The sequence below is a fragment of the Micropterus salmoides genome, unplaced genomic scaffold (assembly GCF_014851395.1).
Source record: "Micropterus salmoides isolate LMB-PRFRI ecotype aquatic unplaced genomic scaffold, ASM1485139v1 Ms_hic_scaffold_11, whole genome shotgun sequence".
NCBI classification, from domain to species: Eukaryota; Metazoa; Chordata; class Actinopteri; order Centrarchiformes; family Centrarchidae; genus Micropterus; species Micropterus salmoides.
Window position 1 is genome coordinate 4,813,385 of NW_024040152.1, and position 21,169 is coordinate 4,834,553.

At 39.5% G+C, this 21,169-nt stretch overlaps 1 protein-coding gene across 1 annotated transcript in view; it reads right to left on the reverse strand.

Moving 5' to 3' along the window:
• Window positions 1-6,085: 6,085 nt before the first annotated feature.
• Window positions 6,086-21,169, reverse strand: part of si:ch211-113g11.6 (uncharacterized protein LOC559008 homolog) — a 50,317-nt gene continuing 35,233 nt past the window's right edge. Inside the window, exons 11-14 of the mRNA XM_038710520.1 lie at window positions 13,227-13,342; window positions 12,702-12,874; window positions 12,163-12,218; window positions 6,086-10,529 (exon numbers count right to left, since the gene is read on the reverse strand). Coding sequence (XP_038566448.1) covers window positions 10,183-10,529; window positions 12,163-12,218; window positions 12,702-12,874; window positions 13,227-13,342 — 692 coding nt within the window. The 3' untranslated portion in view covers window positions 6,086-10,182. The remainder of the gene's footprint in view (window positions 10,530-12,162; window positions 12,219-12,701; window positions 12,875-13,226; window positions 13,343-21,169) is intronic.

Here is a 21,169-nt window from a genome sequence, read left to right on the forward strand (position 1 = left end):
GTTCAATTCAAGGCCATGCTGTTTTCAGTTTTCATACTGTTGATGAGAGTATTTCTAATAAAAACTGTCCAGAAGATCAAAACCTGGGCAAGAAATGCCCCCCAGCCCCTGCAATTGCCTGCAGCTCACGTAGACTGTGAAGTTGGAGAAAGTCGGCCGCAGACATCTCGAACGCACCTATGAACTCCCCTTGTCATTGCAATTCTTTGTTTGAACACTAGAGGTGCTGTAATTCTGAACAGCTTGTTGACCTACAAAGGTGGAAAACTAGTTAATGAACACGTTTACATGGAGCAACCAAAAAGACTAAACAAATAAAGGTTTCTGTTTAAAGCCCGCAATCAACAAAGTTTGGCCACCCCTGTTCTAACACAATACAAACTGTTTTATTTGTCATGCTCAGATTACTATTGACATACTAACACCTCATTTTACTGAGAGACATGACATCAGGAAACAATCATGGTGGAATGTTGTTTGATTTGTTTTCTGGGCATGGGTTTGAAATCTATTTTTGTGTTTGTATTTCTGCCAGCAACCACTGAGAAGACTGACATGTGAACCGCTTAGCTGGATGTGTTTTTCCGTGTGTCTAAAAGAGACATTCCTTTTTTGCATGCGTGAATGTTCCTGATAACTGCAGAAGAATGGATGTGCCAAACAAACAAACAAACAAAAAAAGATATCTTCTACTACATCTGGAATACAACTGTAACTGATAAAGAGAAGCTAAAACACAACAGTTATACAATTTTCTAAAAATATACTGTATAGGTCCATGTATGTATGTATGTCCATGTTTTGGTCATATTTACTGTTTACAGGTTGACATTTACTGGGAGTTTTCTTCAAAACACTATTGTCCATCCAACCACGTTACAAATAACAAATTTTCCAAAACATTGAAATATTGATAAATACATTGAATATTCATCAACATTTCTTAGACCGAAAGAACTTTCATGCGTTACAGGCCGATAACTTTAGAACAGAACATCCCACATTGATGAGTGATGCACCAAAAGCTTCGTGCTGAGCAGACCTTTGATTTGCTGCATATCTGCATAATCACCACAAATTGGCCACCAGACGGCGATAAAGACCGTGGGCGTTTCTCAATCTGTGTTCTTTTCTGTACTCGTGTTCTTGTGGACTTGACGCAGCTCAAGTACTGTTCCAATTCAAAAGTCGGCATCTAGCCAAGTACAGTCAAATACCCGGATGTGCTCTCGCTCCACCCATTTTACCGAGCATGCATCAGTGGTGACTTGTGAGGACTTCGGATAGGCAAGTATCCCAGAATGCATTTCGCACCAACAAGCGGCAATGGCAGAGGAGAAGACCAACAATTGGAAATTATAATACTGTTGTTTTTGTGGTCGATTTATCAAGATAGCGGCTTTTTCAGAGAGGTCCCGCGTTTATTTACTTGCCAAACTTGTGGTGGTCGATTAACGTAATCATTTACACCCCGCTGGCTGCCATCACGTTAATTATTACTGTTGGCTGCAAACAGGTTACAGGTTCATTGTTAATCATGTAATGTTACAGTTTTATTTAGGCCTACGCTGGTTTGTTGGGTGTGTTGATTTACAGTAGTTAATAAGCTGCAATTGATTGCATTGCACATTACATGGTTGTGCTAAAAACAGGTCACAGTTGCAGAATTCCTTATAGTTGTGCAGTTTTATAAGCAGCCTGAATTGAATGCAGCAGCTGATACAACTATCATTATAACCACAAGTGACTTAAGACTTGACTTGGACTCTTACTCAAAGACTAGTGAGCATCTCTGCGTGACATGCATGGTGACCTAGAAGACAAAACAACAGACCAAGATAGTGGCTCAAACTCCCTCGTAGAGACGCCGCAAAAGCCGTTGAATTTTATTTGGATCACCTCTCAACTCAATAAAAAGATAGATATGGACACACTTGCGATCCATAAACGGCACCCACTGCCGTATTTCAGCTGTTAAAAACCTCCAGGTCCCTGCCAAGGCTCGACTTTGGAAATGTTTTCGTTTACCTTGTAGCTAACACAGCTCAGGCTTGTCTCCTCGTCGATTAGTGCATCCAAAAGCACGACAACCATACAGCGTTTCGGCAACGCAAAAGTAACATCTATTTTTGCCCTCCAAGGGAGTGTCCTTGGAATGTGACGTCAGGTGAAAACTATGAAACTATGAATTGGCCCTTGAAATAAAGGGTACTTTGGGACTTTGAATACTTTGAATTAATTTTCAGGCAAAGGGGTAGAGGCTGGAAGTGTGACTGCTGCCACCTTGCAGTGGTATAGTGAGATGGATGCTGCACTCCAGGGGTAGCACTCAATCAGTCCGCCCCTGGTTGTGGCAACAAACCTCACTACCAGCAGGTGGTGCAGTCAGCCTGCCAGCCTCTGCCACTTCTGCAGAGGAAGCTAGGCTCTGCTGGACCACCTTAAAGAGCAGTCCGAGAGGAAGAGGAGAGGGCGAGAGAGTGGCAAGAGAAGAGGAGAGGGCATGGAAAGTGCAGCCATTGCTTCAGCAGAGAAATATTTGTCTTGGTTCTAAAATGAATTTATGAATTGTAAATAATAATGATTTTAAATACATAGTAGAAAATTCAAGCAGGGAATTCATTCTTTAAAGAAATGTTTAAAACCAATCCTGTTAAAAGCACAAATACCTATAGTTTACACTTATATACAATGATTTACAATCCTGCAGTTAAATAAAAAAAACACAAGAAAAAGAACATTTCAGCAAGTGAACATATACAACATATATACATCTATTTATCAATATCTATCTCATACTATCCATCTCATACTATCTCTCATATTATCTATATCATACTATTATAATATCTATATTATCTTAAGCTACACTGAACAAAATTATAAACACAACACTTGTTTTTGCCCCTGTTCATCATGAGCTGAACTCAAAGATCTAAGACTTTCTCTATGTTCACAGAGGCCTGTTTCTCTCAAAAAAAGTGTTCACAAATCTGTCAAAATCTGTGTTAGTGAGTACTTCTCCTTTGCCGAGATAATCCATCCACCTCACAGGTGTGGCATATCAAGATGCTGATCAGACAGCATGGGTATTGCACAGGTGTGCCTTAGGCTGGCTACAATAAAACGTGCAGTTCTAGCACACAGGACGATGCCACAGATGTGGTAAGTTTTGAAGGAGTGTGCAATTGTCACGCTGACTGCAGGAATTCCTGTGAACTAATGTTAATTTTTCTACCGTAAGGCGACTCCAAAGGTGTTTCTGAGAATTTGGCAGTACATCCAACCGGCCTAACAACCGCTGACCACATATAACCACACCAGCCCAGGACCTCCACATCCAGCATCTTCACCTCCAAGATCGTCTGAGACCAGCCACCCAATCAGCTGCTGCAACAATCGGTTTGCATAACCAAAGAAATTCTGCACAAACTGTCAGGAACCATCTCAGGGAAGCTCATCAGCATGCTCGTCATCCTCATCGGGGGCTCGACCTGACTGCAGTTCATTGTCGTAACCGACTTGAGTGGGGAATGCTCACATTCGATGGAGTCTAGCACTTTGGTTCTGTTCGCAGAGTTTCACTGTACAGGGCAGATGGCAGACAGCTTGTGTGGGTGAGCAGTTTGCTGATATCAACGTTGTGGTTCGGGTGGCCCATGGTGGCGGTGGGGTTATGGTATGGGGAGGCGTGTGTTATGGGCAATTGTTACAAACATCAGAAGAAAGCCCAGGGGGAGAAAGTTAGTGCAATTAATAATTGTTCCAGGGCAGAAGAAAATGAGGAAACAGGAGTAAGTTTGCAGAGAATTTATTTATAGTTAACAAAGTGTCTTTTAATGCTCCATAAACAGAAAACAACTCCCACAAGGGAAGAGAGCAACAAGGGTCCTTTTAAAAGGGAACTAAGGCAATTGATAAAAACACAAATTTAGTGATCGCAAACTAGCACACACAAGCACACGGTGCAAACAAAAACAGTAAATCACTGTAACTGCCGGTTACTGTCTCTGCCAACTGCCACACGCTCACCGCAGACTTCAAACACTCTTGTTAAACACTGTCTCTTTCGCTGTAGACCACCATACTCTCACCCAGAGCAGCTTCCTTCTCCAGCCCTTATACTCTCCACTGACTAGGACAGTGGAATCAGCTGCGCTCCTCAGCCTGCTGGCTGCAGCATTGGGGGCAGGGTAAGGTCCTGCTTAGGGCAGGGACGAAAACACACAAATACAAGACCCCATATTCACATTAACGGCCCATGGGTTGTAACAAAAACAAACAATTTTATTTTATTGATGGCATTTTGAATGCACAGAGATACTGTGACGAGATCCTGAGGCCCATTGTTGTGCCATTCATCCATGACCATCACCTCATGTTGCAGCATGTAAATGCACAGCCCTATGTTGCAAGGATCTGTACACAATTCCTAGAAGCTGAAAACATCCCAGTTCTTGCATGGCCAGCATACTCACCTGTCACCCATTGAGCATGTTCGTGATTCTCTGGATCGGCATATACAACAGCATGTTTCAGGTCCTGCCAATATCCACCAACTTCACACAGCCATTGAAGAGGAGTGGATCAACATTCCACAGGCCACAATCAAAAACCTGATCAACTTTATGCCCCCCAATACAGTGAAACATTTTCGAGTGACCTTTTATTGTAGCCAGCCTAAGGCACACTTGTGCAATACCCATGCTGTCTGATTATTTTAAATGCTCACTAACACAGATTTTGACAGATTTCTGAACAATATTTGAGAGAAATAGGCCTTTTGTGTACATAGAGAAAGTCTTAGACCTTTGAGTTCAGCTCATGATTAATGGGGAAAAAACAAGTGTTGCATTTATAATTTTGTTCAGTGTATATTCTATTTTTTTTTGCTGGGTCATTGCTGCAAGCTGACTCATTAGTTTGTTTCCATTGTCATATTTTTAGTGGGATGACGTTTTTTCCTGGAATACGCTGCATTCATTTTGACATTACAGAGATTCAGGAGTTACCTATGAGTCAGCTATGTTTTCCAGCTTTTGAGTGAACACTGCCAGCTGTACTTGTGTCTGCCCACTGTGCTCACTGAGTCTGTGTTTAGTCACAGGTTTTCCTCTCCTTTTAATCATTCCTGATAGTCTGGAAGTCTGCCATGCTGTCTGTTTAGCGCCAAGTATGTTGGGTTTATTTTTTCTGGAAAACTTAGTCAAGGCCATTATGTCCACTTGCACTATGAAAAAAAAATTAGTATAAAGGTAAACGTTTGTGTGTCATATTATTTGTTCAGTGTATTCATTATGGAAAATGGTGCTGAGATGTTTTAGGAGAAGTTCTGCCAGTGTGAACAGTCATCCTCCTTGACAAAGCTAATTAGCAATTATGCATGTCATCTGTTCCCTCAGACTTGAGTTATTAATTTGGTGAATATAGTTAAATTCATCATTAAGTGATTCGAGAAATAACAGCAGTTTCAATAAAAACACTCAGATATTTCAGCTATAAAATATCCTTTTCCTTTTCAAGTGTCATCATAGGGTTGGGACCCATGTCACCTTAGTGCTGATTGGTGGCATTGACTGCTAGCTCTTGACTCATGAGAGCAGAATGACTGCAACAACATGCAAGGAGTAAAAGAAATAACTTTGGATTTATGACTCATGTCAGTGGGTTTTAAATACTGAATAGGCTGTATATCCATTTAAACATTGTCAATACACCAAGTATTGGCCAGCAGATGGTGATGAAACATGCTTGTTTTGATAGGGACCTCTAACTTAATGTCAGCCATTTTGTGTTCTGGTGTGTGCAGATTTCCACAATTGTCTGTTTGAGTGAAATCTACACGCACATCCTTATCATTTAGACAACTGTCATTTGAAAAGTCAAAATCAAATCCCTTAACAGTGTTATTTTAAGCCCTAAATAAACAAATAGATTTGAAGGTTTACTTTCCCCTTAATTTACACATTAAAATCTTTCAGAAATCCTTTAATTATTGATCTTGATGTATTTATTAAGGTTGGGATTTTGGTGGAAGTTTTTTTGATAACCATTTCATAGTGCTTTCAAATAAACACAATAAATCCTTTCTTCATACGGATATTTTATTAATTTCACCGCACATGTTCAGGGAAACACATGTCAATATGGATTTGTTACATGAATATCTATTGTACTATAGATATCTGTTTTTTAAAAATACGTTATGAGATGGTATTAGACTGGCATGGCATCAATATAAATCCCTTCTTTAACAATAGTTTGGCATGTTACTTTTAAAATTAGATATCAAGACACAGAATCGAGGGCACACATCATCATATACAGTACTTGACACTCAAAACCCCAGAGCAGACAAAACAGTGACCCGCTTCACTCAACGTCAAGTCGTTTACAGCAGATAGCGCGATCGATTTAAAATGGTTTCCTGAAGGCAAATCAAGAGCTTGCTTTGAAGGAGATTAGTCTTTATCGGACTGGCTGACGATGACGGATGCGAGTGAGCAATAACTTTTGATATTGATAATTTTGATAAAGCAGTCATGTGAATATCCATATCAAAGCAAGGACTTGAACATAGTGGAGATGTCATTTGAAGACGGCAAGTGATTACACGCATTAGCCAGAAAAGTGTGGGTAACAAAGCCTTGTCGAGTTAAAGATGGTGATTGGGTAAAGTGCTGAAGGATGAAGGTTGTATTCCACCTTCCAGAGAGCCAATGATGCTCATGCTCCTCATGAAGAGGGTACATTACACAAGGTCATCGCTCCTGGTGAGAAAACAAACCAATGTGCCAAGTCCACACTATAACACAGACCAGCTCTGTGTTTTAGTGTGGACATTTACCTCAAAATGCTAGCATGCAGGGAAAAAACTCTTGCTTTTTGAGTGTAGAGTTCATGGACACAATTGTTGCACAACAACAACAATGGAGATGGAGGAGCTAATAACAGCTAAAAAGTACGTTAAAAGTAGTTTTGTGAAAATTTGATTAAAGATTAAACAGAATAACAATTGTAAAAGATGGCAAGATGTCTCCCATGACAGCAGTAAAAGGCTTATACTTCTCAAAAGGCATATCCTTGATGTACTGTGGCTTGGATTTTATCTAATTTGTACAATATGTTTCTTTGGTCATGTGAATGTATTCATGAAATGTTTTCAAATTTGACACTAGCAGTAGTTTTGATATCCATTGTAATGTTTGTCCAAATGAAAGTATAGTACTTGTTTGTGTACTTAACTTCCCAAAGGCCAAGACTGAGAAGTACTGTGAGGGCATTTAAAGACATAATGCACTTATTTGTAGTTTTCCTTTTCAAGAGACTGACTACATTTATTAGAAATATTATACTCTTCACTGCATGTGCAAACAGTTGGTTGTTTTAAGCATTTCAACAAATGACCAATGTTGTCATTTTTCTGTTTTCAGTCTCTACAAGTATATGGACGTGGGACACAGTGAAGAAGCTCATGATACCAGGTTTGGTTATCTAATTAACATTGGATAGCATTGGTCTCTCCTCTCATAATGGCTTGTAATAATAGCTTTGAGTCAAATCACTAAGACACATACTGCATACAGCAGTTCTAGTTATAAAGGAGGTTATACAGGAAAATGACTGGAGCATGTCCGTGTTCATTGAGTGAGTTTCCAAAAGTCTGTGGCAGCATTGGCTTTGTTAACACCCTTTTACTAAATGTTTAGCAGCGCTTGGCTGTTGGCTGGTGTTAATTATCTCCACCCTGGTGGAGACACAGAAACCCAACGGCAGTTAATATGCATGTCAGATCTGCAGTAGGTTTGTGTTTTTCAGTTTGGTTTTGGGGAAGGCTGTTGTTGTACATGCGCTCAGGGTTTGTCTGGGACAACATGTTATGTGAGGCAAGGAGCAAGGGATTTAGCAAATAAACATAATAAGAAGCACCACGCATTGGGCAGATGAGGAGGCTCAGCATAGCGTTGTTTTGTTTTTTTGGCACAGTCAGTAGCCCGTGTCAGTGCAATGCAGCAAGAAATAAGATCCCCGAGCAGCAACGTACAACCGAGCTGAGTGAGAAACACGACAGTACCTCAAGATTTTCACAGCTGAGAATGTGCTCGCTGCCCATATCCCTGACGGTGTAAAATAAATTATTTAATAAAGTGCATGACGAGCTGGTTCATTGTCTAATTAGCTATTAATGACATTGCTGCCACTGTGGAAGGCTCCGCACGGCCAGACTTATGTAACATTACTGAATGATAATTCTCAAAGCTCTGGAGAACATGCTAATCCGTTGCATAATTCATCACCACACAAGCCTTCTTCGTCAGTCAGCTGATCAGTACTCATAAGGTTTGCCATTCATTTCTGGTATTTCAGAACTGTTGAACTGCAGCTACATTCACAACTGTTATTTCCTTTTACATTGATCTTTAATCTGCCTTCTTTGTCTTAATACATTTTATGTTATTAGAGGTTAGAGGATGATGCTGCGGATGTAGCATGATGTTAAATCCTAAAGTCACTGCTCTCGCCACTGATTGTGGTTGCTGCTGTACATCAGTGAAGCATCTTGTTGGAATCTGTCAAGCCTTTTAATTTTACAGCACAGAGAAAAAAATTTAAATATTGCCCATTTGCACTGATATTCCTGGGGAAAGAGGCAAAGTAGTCAATGGTTATATATCACATTCTAACTATGGCATAAAAACCCAAACAATCAAGACAAAGTGCCACATACGTAGGCAGCAATGGTAGAAATCGGCATCTGCAGAACAATAAAATACAGAACATACTTCACGGATCTAAGTAAAAGCCTTTTTTTTTCTCATAGTAAAATGCAATCTTAATATGTAGTTCCATTTAGCTTCATCTGCCCTCATGGTGATGTAGGTAAGTGTTTACTGAAATTGCTATAGCGTAACACCTTGTTCACATCTTTACACATTGTCAGGGTAAATTGGATATCATATGCAGCAGATTAGCTTCTCTTTGTCGCTGTCTGCTCTATTTCCTAAAATTGATGGACTAATGACATGCCGGCAACACACCAGAATTGGCAAAAAGGTCACCGCTGTTTCACATAACTTAGAACCACCGTCTCTCCACAACAAATACATCCAGAATTTAATCTTCACGTTGACTGATAGAGATTAAATAATTTAATAGTTTTATGATTGAGCGCAGTTTGCTCCTTACTGCTATCATTAAGTAACTCTTTTTCCAAAGGAGCTGGAGGCGATGTTGTGTTTATCACATCCTGAAAAGGCGAGTGTTTTGTGTCTGATGCTCTGGGGAGGAACGAAAGACGATGGCATGTACATAGAAAAACAAAGGACAAAGCTGTGAACAAGGCGTAATAACGATCTGATACCATCTGATAAAAAGATGCAAGAAACTGCCTCATCTGAGGAGGAGGTGCTGAGACACAGTGATGTTCGAGAATGAGCTTTTGCCCATACGCCTACTTCCTGTCAAAAAGCTGACACTTCCTCCCAGCGATGTAGTTAGACTCAGCTGCACTAATTATAGCGCCAAGTCCAACCGAGTCTGCAGTATTCTGCCTCAACTGCAAAATTGTGCTTAGGAGTTTATGTCCCAGAAGTGTTAAGGCTTTTTTAAATCTCAATACCAGACATTTCTCTAAGTACAAATGAGCTATACCAATGAAGGTTAACAAGATGAATAAATAGATGTAGGAGCGGTATTAAAGGTTTATATATTCACAAATAAGCACAATCAAGTCAATTTCAAAATAAGTAGAGAAATGAGGGGGAAAAAGAATTAGCCTGGTATTGGTGTTTTTGCCCAACTCATACGATATGTTTATCTTTTGAGTCAGAGAGGAAAGGTTTGCAGAGTAGCTAATTATGGTTGAATCTAAATCGTACTTGCAAGACATGTCAAATTAATTGACTGCAACGCCTATTCACTTTAGCCTGAATGTTAATGTATATGTTTTCCAGTTCTGAAGGTGTGTTACGTTAAGTTAAAAATACAGTATTTAATCCTCATTCAACTGACATTCTGAATCTTTCTCTAAAAATTTATTTGGGAAAGGGTGAATTTTCACCGCCCCACCCAACCATGTACTTTAGTGCTCTCTGCAAACCTAACCTCTTAAGAGCGGCTCCTTCTCTTTCCTGTCATTGGGAGCCAGTAAGGATGAGGGGTTAGCATCAGTGTTAGCTGAAGTTAATGGAGCCAAAGGGTAGCCACGGCGAGCAGGAGCGACAGCCCCATGGTGGAGGCCAGGGAGGCAGCCAGGAGCCTGCCGTTGTTTACCAGCCTGAAGGAGATAACCTCAACCTTGAATCCATCCTCGGTGGCCATGCAGCGAAAGACCCCTTCCTTCAAGGGTGTGTCAACAACCGGCCCCAGGACACAGAAGTCCCCGGAGAAGAGGCAGGGATAGTTCTTGACACAATTGTCCTTCTCCCAGCGGTAAGTGGCATGGAAGGAGCGCACAGGGCAAGGAAGAAAGACGGAGGTGTTGGACTGCACAAAAACTTCTCTGGGGGAAGTTCGACGCTGCTTCAGAGCTATAGGGACAAAGAAATGAAGAGTTCTATACCAAAATAAATCTATTCATATTGTAATTAATATGTTGATTGTACTTATCTATGTAAACACCTGATATAACTCATCCCATTTCTAGCAAATTCAAATATTTGCTGCTATAAACACCAATTGTTTTGTAGATTTTTTTCCATTACACCTGGCAAAGCAGACAATTGCCTCAGGACCCCAAACATTTTTATATATTCAATATGTGTCAATTGGTGTATATTTTGTTAAGCAGTTATTTGATTAGTTGCAAATTCTTGGGAAATGGGAATATGCAACACTAAAGCCCATTATCAGCAGAAATTATATGTGCCCTACAACACATTCATCACATATGCTTAGCGTCACTTTTTAATGCACTGGGTTCTAGATGCGCAAGTCTCCATGGTAAGTCAACAATAAATGTACGACGTCCATTCAAGTTAGCAATAATAAATATACAATGTCTGGTTAGATTTTCAAAATAAAACATGGTTAATGTTGTGAAACAGTGGCAGATTATTTAGGTTTAGGCATCAAAAGTACTTTGTTAGGTTTAGGAAAAGATCATGGTTTGGATTAACATAGGTATGGAAGTTATGTAACTTAAGTTAGTAACTATAGCTTAAGTTAAAAAATAAGTCAAAGTTTACTGTTGGTTTTACACAGGTTTTACTTTGTCCTGACATAATGCTTGTAGTGTTAAAAACAGTGCTAAAGGGGTACCCAGTGCGTTAAAAAGTGACGCCAAGGGCTCTTGACCTTGTCAGAAAAGGCCCTCACGATTGTTCAAGATTGTTGCATGCATTGCTCTGGTGTCCATGTAACTTATGTAATGTATTTTTTACATTATATTAGAAAGATGCAGTTTAATCTTTAAATGTTTCCTTATAATACTGCACTGTAATACTACAAAGGCTAACAACGTTGTATTGCAATAGAAGAACATTGCTGCGTCTTTATTTGACCAAAAAGGTTCATTACAAGATGCTGGAGACCTGTGTCTTCAGCCTCCAGTTCTTTTTTACATTACACGGTGCAGAATGATAATGTATGTCTAATATAGCCAACAAATGTGTATATATACCTTTTTGTAGGGTTCTGATTGTCATAAGAGTCAACCAGAAATATTCAGCTGGAGTTTTCAACTAAGCAATGGAGTTATTTAGCAAGCTAATCTTTTTGTTTTTTACTCTAACTGAGAATGATATAGAATTAACAATGACATACATTGCTCTAAGACATCAGTTAAAACACCTTGCTTCTCATTGTGTTCAAGTATATTCTAGGGAAATAGATCAAAACTTGTTACTGGTGCCACATGTCCTGCATGTGGCACCACTAACACAACTGGAAATAAATAGTAGTAGTAATAGTTAAAATTAGATCACTTAAGGAGATAGCCTTCCCTCAGAGGAGAGTAAATGTCCTGCTTTTTCAGGGTTATAACTAGGTTTTGAGCTTTGAAACAGGGCAAGCCATCATGTAAAAAAAAATCTCTCCCTATGGGTTTTTGGACTCTTGTTCAATTATATGATAATCATCTTTTTACTGTAGCTCCTCAGAAAGGTTCCTATTTTGGTTTAATTAAGATACAGAGAGAGTGGGAGAGAGCAGATAAGGGCTCACCAGCAGCTTCCCCACAAACCGAGGCGTTCGACTCGTCCAGATTCTGAAGGAGTGTCCTGTTGGAAAATAATAGAGGACAAATTAGCAGCATTAAATAGTTTCATGCTGCATGAGGCTTATGAGCCTCCACAGCAACCTACTACTCGCAAATTAAAACAAGCAGAGACAAATCATTCAACAATGTCGGCGGGAGGGGGGGGCTTTTTCCAGCACATGATTGATTTTCATATTCATTCGGAAAAGCACAAGATCCATTGAAGCCAAAGCAATTTACAAAGTGAAACAAAGTATTAATATGCAGTTTTGGTATTTTTTTTAAAACGCAGTTTCTTCAGAGATAAAGAAAGTCACCTCACGGCCAACAATTGTCAATCAAAACATAAGGTGTTATTTCTTTAATTGCAGATTTATGCTTTACATCTGACAGTACTGAGACAGTGTTTGTGAAATGACTGATGATGTGTGCTCAGTTTCTCCCTTGTTGGCTGATCTACAAACACACAATAACTCTACAGTGACCTTATGCGTAGCTAACATACCCAGACGTGACATTGTATCCAGGTGGGATGGCGATGCACTTCCTCCTGGCCATGTCCCAGCCACAGTACGGATCCCGGGAAAGAATGCACTCCCTGCATGTGTCACCATAGCGACTGCAATCAGCCAGTGGCAGTCGCTGGACCTCCATCGCTGTACCAACATACAGGTGTCCCTAAGGAGGAAAAGATGCAATATATTATGTCTGTGTTATATTATGTTTAATAACAGTAGTATTACTGGAATAAATAATTGTTGTGTCCCAAATTTGTATTATTTTTCAGGCAGCAGAGCTTCTGAAACAGCTTTCAAACCTACAAAGGACAGTTAAACCCAAAATGAGGTACTTCAATATGGAAGACATGACTGGAAGACTTTGAATATCTAATAAAGGCTAGTATAATCCCAAACAGAAGATTACACAGCCTAATCTATCTCTTTCACTCAACAAGAAATCTGAAATATTTCTCAACAGGAATACAACTGAAATCACCCTCTACCACACAGTGTACCACTTTCACTCATACCTTTTGGGAGTCAATGGCCATACTTAGAACGGGGCCCTCGTTGTGAAACAGAGAGTATTGAGATATGATGAAGACCCCCTCGCTGGTGTGAAGAACTTTGAGGACTTTTCCTTGTTCTGTAGAAATAAAGGAGAATATATTAAAAATGGAGGGGAGGGATTTATCACAGGTCTGCAGTCATGTAAACTCATCTGCAAATGCTCACATCCAGAAAAAGACACAAACATTCTTGGTGTCATATGTTAAAATTTGTGCATTTGGGCTTTCTTTTTTGCCCTTCTTTTTTGCCATTTTCAACCCTTGTTCTGATGTCCAAAGTATTTTACAAATACATTGATTTGACTTGGACAGCTTCCACTCTTAAGGAATGCTGGAGGGCCAAAGGCAAAATGGCAACAGAATAGAGTTTTAGTGTTTTTTTGGACAAGCATTTGTAAGGGCAGAGCTGCTCTGGAAAGAGAAATAGGGTAACTGTGCTTGTTTTAACCTCAATGGAAACACAGTACTGACTACAATAATACAATAGGCGAAGTCTTTTACTCAAGATGCTAATGGTAAGAATAAAATAAGGTTGAGCACGGTAGAAATCCTTGAATACATTAGATTCACATTGGAAATCCAGTAACTTTTGGATTGTGAGTCAATTTAGGATCAATTACAAAACTCTGATTTTGATTGAAACAATGGAGCATTCAGTGTCCTCGAACTTTTGCCTCTGGCTAGGATCTTTTTCAAAGTCTTCACTTTGTATTGAAAAGAGGGGACATTTAAGGAATCAGATTAGGGATGTGACAAAACACTTAGTTCATGAGACGTGATAATGCACAATATTGGAGTCACGAGAACAAGACAACAAGATGCTCTGATATTTAGAAGAAATATTCATTTATGAAATAGGCTATTCAATTGGGGCGTCTGGGGATCTGTTTCTTCTGTATTTACCTTGCATTTCATGTTTTAGTATTGTGCAAGTAAACATTTTTCATAAATTCGTAATTTAACATTTCTTGTTGCTAGCTAATTTTCAGAAAAATGTGGTTGGACAAAATCAGCCATTTCAAGAAGTGATGAGGACATGTCCCCAATGTAAATAACAACTATGATCTTTTTCCATAGCAATAGCAAATGAATGCCATTTGACATAAGTTGAATCATTGTAACTTTTGGAAGTAACGTAACCCTGTGGTATGAAGTCTGGATTTAAAAAGCCAGCAACTAACCTGGGGCTCCAGAACTTCAAGGGCCTCAAAGGTTTCAGGCCTACTGCATGTCAACTGTTTTGTGCTAGCTTGCTAAAAATGTCTGGGAATATGGACCACTGGAGCACAATATGAAAAATGACATGATAAAGGCATGGGTCCCCCTTTATTGAGGTCAAAATTTAGTCTCAAGACATCATTACTACACTTTCGTCCTTAAGTTGCTAATTTCAAATTAATTTGTGTTTAATCAAATTACCACTCAGCAAGCCTCAAGCCAGGTAGTATTCCAGCATGGAAACATACTTGTACAAGCACAGAGTATGGAAAGGAGACGCTTAATAAAAAATGGTCGTTTCTACATAATTGGTCATTGCGACAATTCCAGTGGGAGTGTTTTTCCTTCATCAATTCTCTTCTGAAATCTTGCTTTTGTGGCCGACAGAAGAGAAACCTGCCTCACAAAGATGTGTGATCAGGAAGGACGATAGACATAGGGTGGATGATCAATAGTTATTAATTGGCTGTTAGGGCCACGCTGGGTTTAGTATATATTAATTGTGGTGGTGTCTGTATGAGATTCTGCTAGTTATGCTAATCTAGCTGTGTGAATCCCTGTCAAGGATTGGTCCCTCTGGACCATCTACTTCGAACCAATCAGAAGTCTCTAATCAACTCCAGCTGCATCCTAAAGGTTCAGTGTGTAAGTTTTGGGGCATCTAATGGTGAGAGTTGTGAATTGCACCCCCCTTCCCCTATCCAAGCGAGTTTTATAGCTACGGTGCCTGAGACAGGACAAAGATGTCATCTATAGCAGAGATAGCAGAGATAGCAGAGATAGCAGAGAGTTGCCAGTCAAGAAATCAGGTTTCTTTACACTGATATATTAAGAAATTATATTTACTTGATTATTCAGTAAAACCATATTTATTTTTGCCACATCAAGAAATGGAGTGCTTTTTCTCCTGTAATACAGTATTTAATAACTTGGGAGGGTTGGCTCATCTGGACTAACATACCAAAGTAAATGAAGAACATCTCAGAAACTATCACATCAAGTGCATCAAGCGTGACCACACACTGATAACAGGACAATCACTGTTTCTGCACCACAGTCCATTATAAACCACATAATAAATGAAGTTTATAAAGGCATTGGCTGGTGAAAAAACACCTTTTTTTAATGCAAATTCTGAAAGTAGGCTATTCATTATTGGTCCCTTAATAGGCACACGGTCTTGTTATATAACACTATTAGCAATAAAACTGTAACAGCAGCTTCCCTGCTGCTACAGTTTTATTGCACTAATATTCATCATCTGTTTGTCTCAGTAAGGTAAGGACACATTTCTGTCCACGTAGCAAAGCCATAACAGAGGCTGGAGAAGAACTACATGAAATTACAATCCACCTACATATTTTTATTACCAGCGCAGTAAAAGTTTAGCTGGTTAATCTGAGCTTCGATGCTGGAAGCTGCAGTTTTATTGCCAATTAGTGATCAGCTGATTGTCTGATGAACATAACAAAACAAAACCGAGCGCTGGAGAGAGAAAGACACTACATGAAACTAATCCAACAACATATTTTACACCACAAGCCAAAGCACAGGGCTGGAGAATAAACCAGTCCAACTAACCTTATTTTTCTAAGCTAATGTTCCGGTTTTATTGCCAATTAACGTTACTGATCAGCTGATTGTCTCGCTAACATAACCGGCAAAGCCAACCTACAGGCTGGAGAACAAGTAGGCGACATGAAATTAATGCAACTACATATTTCACACCGCTGACAGGGGAAACGCCTCATGGCTCTCTGTGATTATGGCCAGCTTCAAGCTAAAGCTATCAGGGATCAGCTTTCATTTGCAAGTCCGACAAACTTAAGTTAATTACCTGTCCAGCAAAAAATAGACAACTTCAGCACTGCTTTGAAAACATCTGTCCCACATTATAGCCTTCCATCTGGGAAAATCCACAACATCCGTGATTTCTGCCCTCTGCATCTGTTCCGACTCCTCTGGCTTCATGGTATAAAGATCCACAGGCTCTTGTGCTAAATATCAATGTCACTTCTCTTCTTACTTCTAATAAACCAGAGGACTACTCAGAGACTCTTTATTATTATTATTATTATTATCGTTCTTCTTCTATGGATGCATTTATGTAGTGACAGGCATCTACACTGCTGGAATTTGTAGTGTACAAACAGTGTGGATTTGTGCGTATTATATCAAATAAATCTGGACTATTCCAAACTCTTTCTCTCTCCCTGGGAGAAAGAAAAGTGAGATATCAACTCAACAGACAGCTGAAGAGACCCCAAAGGAAAGGGTGAAAGGTTTGCTTTCCTTAAGTGCTGTTTCTGGGAAGTCTGATAGTAAAACTGGCCGCCTCTGATGCCGCAGCGAGATAACGCTCGGTGCCTGACTGTTAAAATAACAAAGAAACACTGACAAGAGATTAGCGTTCTCCTGAACACCCTATCGGAACTCTTCTTAAGAGAGGGCAGGAAACCCTAAACTGCCCCCCACACACGTAACCATGGCAACGGACCTTCATCTTTGTTTGATTACCTCACATCAAAGGATATTCTCCTCTTCACAGCCAGATGTAAATTTGGGAGGAACTCCAGGACACCCAGAAGACACTGCCTTGAACCCTTTGTGCAAACAAAGGACTGTCTCCTCAAAACTCAAAGCATTACCTTGTTTAATTAAATAATCTTTTAGTTACTCAACTAGGTAGTAGTTATATTACCATGTTGGTGTCATTTGTTGTTTAAAGAATCTAAATAAGTTAATTTTGCAGTGTTTTAATTTTCAGCAAGGATCCCTGACCATTATTAATTTTGTTGTAATCAATGCTTTGTTCCCAACACTTTCTGACACTTCCTTTAGAAAGGATATGATAAAGAAATGTCATCCTATACCCGATTAATTTTCCAGCTCGAATTTAATAATAAAATAACTAAATTCCCCAGCTCCTGAGCAGAAGGTTGTTTTAGGGTGAATCAAAGCTCATGTAACCTGAGCTCCCCCAAGTGGGCAAAATAAGTATTACATGCCATCGTCTGAAATGCCATTAAATGTATAAATGTCACTCTGTATTTATCTTGTCCATAATCTAATGCCATTCGTGTATCTTACTTATATTCTCTAAGGACATGTAACAGCCAATATATCCAGAAAGCTGGTTAAGTTCCTCATCTGATGTGATTCCTAGGAAATGCTAACCTCAAAGTTTAACTAACAATTGTTTTCCTTTTTATCAAATGCTTAAAACTAAGAACGGTACAACCGTTTGACAATTCAGGTTTGATTGTGGGAAGATATTTGATTACAATACACGCAAATAGATTTTGATTAAACATATTAAAGTTAAAGAAAAGATAAGCCCTCCCTCAGGGGAACAAAGGACTGCCCTCTGGGAACTACACTCCAACAGACAAAAGCAGCGACACACGCTGTCTCGCTCTCTTTGTCCTCGCTTGTTCCTGTCTCTCCAACCCAGCGTGCCCCGTCTCCCGGCAACGCCCTAAGAAGCTCGACCCGGCGCAGCGAAGGCCTTGTTCGTTTCAAGCCAAATTATACAAATTATACAATCAGAAGAAGAACGCTGTGATGAAAAACGCGCTCTGTAAGCTGTTTGTCCGTTAACGGCTACTTTAGAAACATTATTTATTCAATTTAATCATTATTTATAACATTATTACACACTGAACCTTTAAATAACTTGTGTATCCACAGTTCAGGGCAGTTGTGAACCAGTGATCAGTCTGCATTGCTGTTGGGTTGCATATAGTGTTTAGTATAGAGAGTGTGTGTGTCTAGAGAGTGTTTGTACTCTATAGTATTGCCTGTCTGTTGCCTATAAGAGTGGCTTCAGTCAGTGCTGAGATCCTTTTGTAATTCACCTTGTTTGTTACAATGTACCAAGTGTTGGACACTCCTTAGTTTGAGACCTCTGAGTTTGCAGAATAACTGCTAGTTATTGTTTTTGTTTTTTTGTCTTTTGTAAGCTTATGGGTGTTGACCTCTTTTTGTTCTTTAGAGTAACTAGTGTATTTTGAGCCAAGATGTAACCTAACTGTCTTTGGATAAGACCTCTTTTGTTTTACTTGTTAACGGTAGGTTGTCAGCACCTGTATAGCCCTCTTTCTGTTGTATTTCTTTGTTCAAGCGCTCTCTCCTGGTTCAATAAACACTTTACATTAACCAGAACCATTCGAGTTGTCGTATTCCATCTCATTTTCAATCTCAATTATATGTTACTGCTCTACACAACGAGCCGGGTCGTAACAAGGCACACAAACAAACAGTGACAACAGCCCATTGGCCATTATATGGAGACATACTCATCAATCTTGCTACACACATTATTGACAGAAGGTAAGGTCAGCCACACTGACCAGGGCAGAGCCGCACACACATTTGATTTTATGTATTTCTTATACAGCAATAAAAATGCTAATGGTTATTTGCGAGTTGTTTCAGATACCCCCAACTTAAAATTACTGGAGATCAATAATTCCATGTGGCACATTTCAGACACTTGTGACTTATGAGCAGCTCTGAGCCTCTGACATCATTACTTACTAAACTGCACTGCCCTTTGAGCTTAACTAGCAGATAACATCTTGATTAGCAACAATTACAGTTGGCATCTACCTACATTTCTGTTTCTGATCCTAATGCAGAAGCTGAGTGAATAAAAAGGTAAGATGAACACATTTGTTAATTTCATCAAGTCCATCCTTACTGGCCTACAAGCCAAAACAATAGCATTGCTCCTATTAGCTAATTATTCTGCTTTAGGAACTTACGTGTTTGTGATTTCAACATGGAAAAATATTTTTCAGTACTACACAAATAAACATAAGCATGGTCACAGTGCCACATTAGTGTGAATATTTGCTCCAACTACCATTTGGTCCAAATGAAATCTGCCTCATAAATTGGGTTTCCTTTTCTCTGAGCAGAGCGCTCCAGTAGACTCTAGTAGACTCTCAGGCTTGTTGGAATTTGGTACATCTCTGTTCAATTTTGCACTATTGGTCAATAGTGCTGTCTTGCATGCAGCTTGATTTTGAAAATGGAGGAGTCATTATTGCAGGTGGGAGCCATCATTCTGTTTTGTGCAATGGTCTATTACACTACCAGACAGCTAAATGCGGCATTACTCTCACAGACGTGTAAAGCAGGGGTCGGCAAATAAGTCTGGCATCGGGCCAAGCTGTCATATGGCGGCCAGAACAAAATCAAACAATATGAATTTAGCTGAGTCGGAACTGTGCGGGACTCCCTATGGCTAGCTATTGAGATCAATTCCATGTTATTGTGGGTATTTTTTTCTCCCTTGTTAAACAAATTGAATAAAAGGACATTTTTGTACATGCTCACATAAAGCATGTGCTGCAGTGTGTGTGCGCGTTCATAAATCTATGGACACTTATTTTCATTTCCCTGAGGAAATTCAGGGGAATCCAATCACACATTTACTGATGGCTTTTTCAGAGGTGTGTCAAGCACGCCAGAGACTCTTTTTAATGTCCTTCAGAACTCTTCAAAGTAAAAGCTCTTAATAGACTCCACATGAAGCATTGCTAAAAAAAATGTTTATTTTAGAGGCACAATCACTTAAGAGGAAGTGGTTATTTGAGTAACTGTTGCTGTCATGACTGAGATCTATTTCAGCACCAGCCATTGTCAATTTATTTATTTATTTTTTTCTGCTATCAAAGCAATCTGGCCACGGGCCAGATATTATTGCTGGCAGGCCGGTTCTAGCCGCCTATTGTCGACCACTGGTGTAAAGTCTAATGCTCTGCTCAGTATTTCTTTATTGACAAGTACCTTTTAGAGAGGGGAGATTTTATTGGAATGAAAGCTAATATAAATGTTCTATTACCTTTTACAATTTGCATTCCCTAACTCACTCCCTCCACTGCTCCTTCCTGTCAAATAATGACCTGACAGATATTAAGGCTCCCCACAGAAAGACGTTCTAACTTGCTTCGTCTTTTGTCAAGTCTAAGATTATTTTACCTTCCTAACTGTGCAAATGTGATTACAGTGATATCTTTTTTTATCTTACATCTTTATTTCCTGAATGCTCCCTCCACCATGCATAACTAGGCAGGCAGGTTCTTGCTGTCACTTAGACTTCTTTTGTCCCGAAACTGTCTTGTCTCTTTTCGTAAACATCAAATCTTTTTCCTCTGTAGTCAAAGATAACCTTCTCCATTTTATTCAGTTTATTCTCATATGATTCTTTAATCCTGTCTACAGCTATTTTCAGCACTTTTATCAAAACAGTGTATCAGCACAAAAATAGCAGCAAGACATTCTGAGGGGGAAAAAGGTGACAATGCTGAACTCATGTGGCATCTGCTGAGAGAATCTGTTTTTTTGTTTTGAGAGTTTGCTGAGCGCACATATTCCTTTGCAGTAAACACCTTCCCGACTAGCTTTTTATTTTACATTTTCACAGTTGCACTAAAAGCTTTGACGGTTGGGCAGAAGGCCTACAGGCTCTGCTAAAAGGGTCTGTTTCCCTTCTCTCTTAGGTGCAACCTCTTAACACTGAAATGCAGTAATTTACCTCCCCTACTCATATTTTTTCCCAGCCATGCACCATCTTGGTCTGCCTCTCTAACCTTTAGCTATTGCCACCTTGAATGTCACACTGTGTGAAAAGAAATAATTTCTGATCTCAAACATAAAGTCAACTTGAAACATGTGTA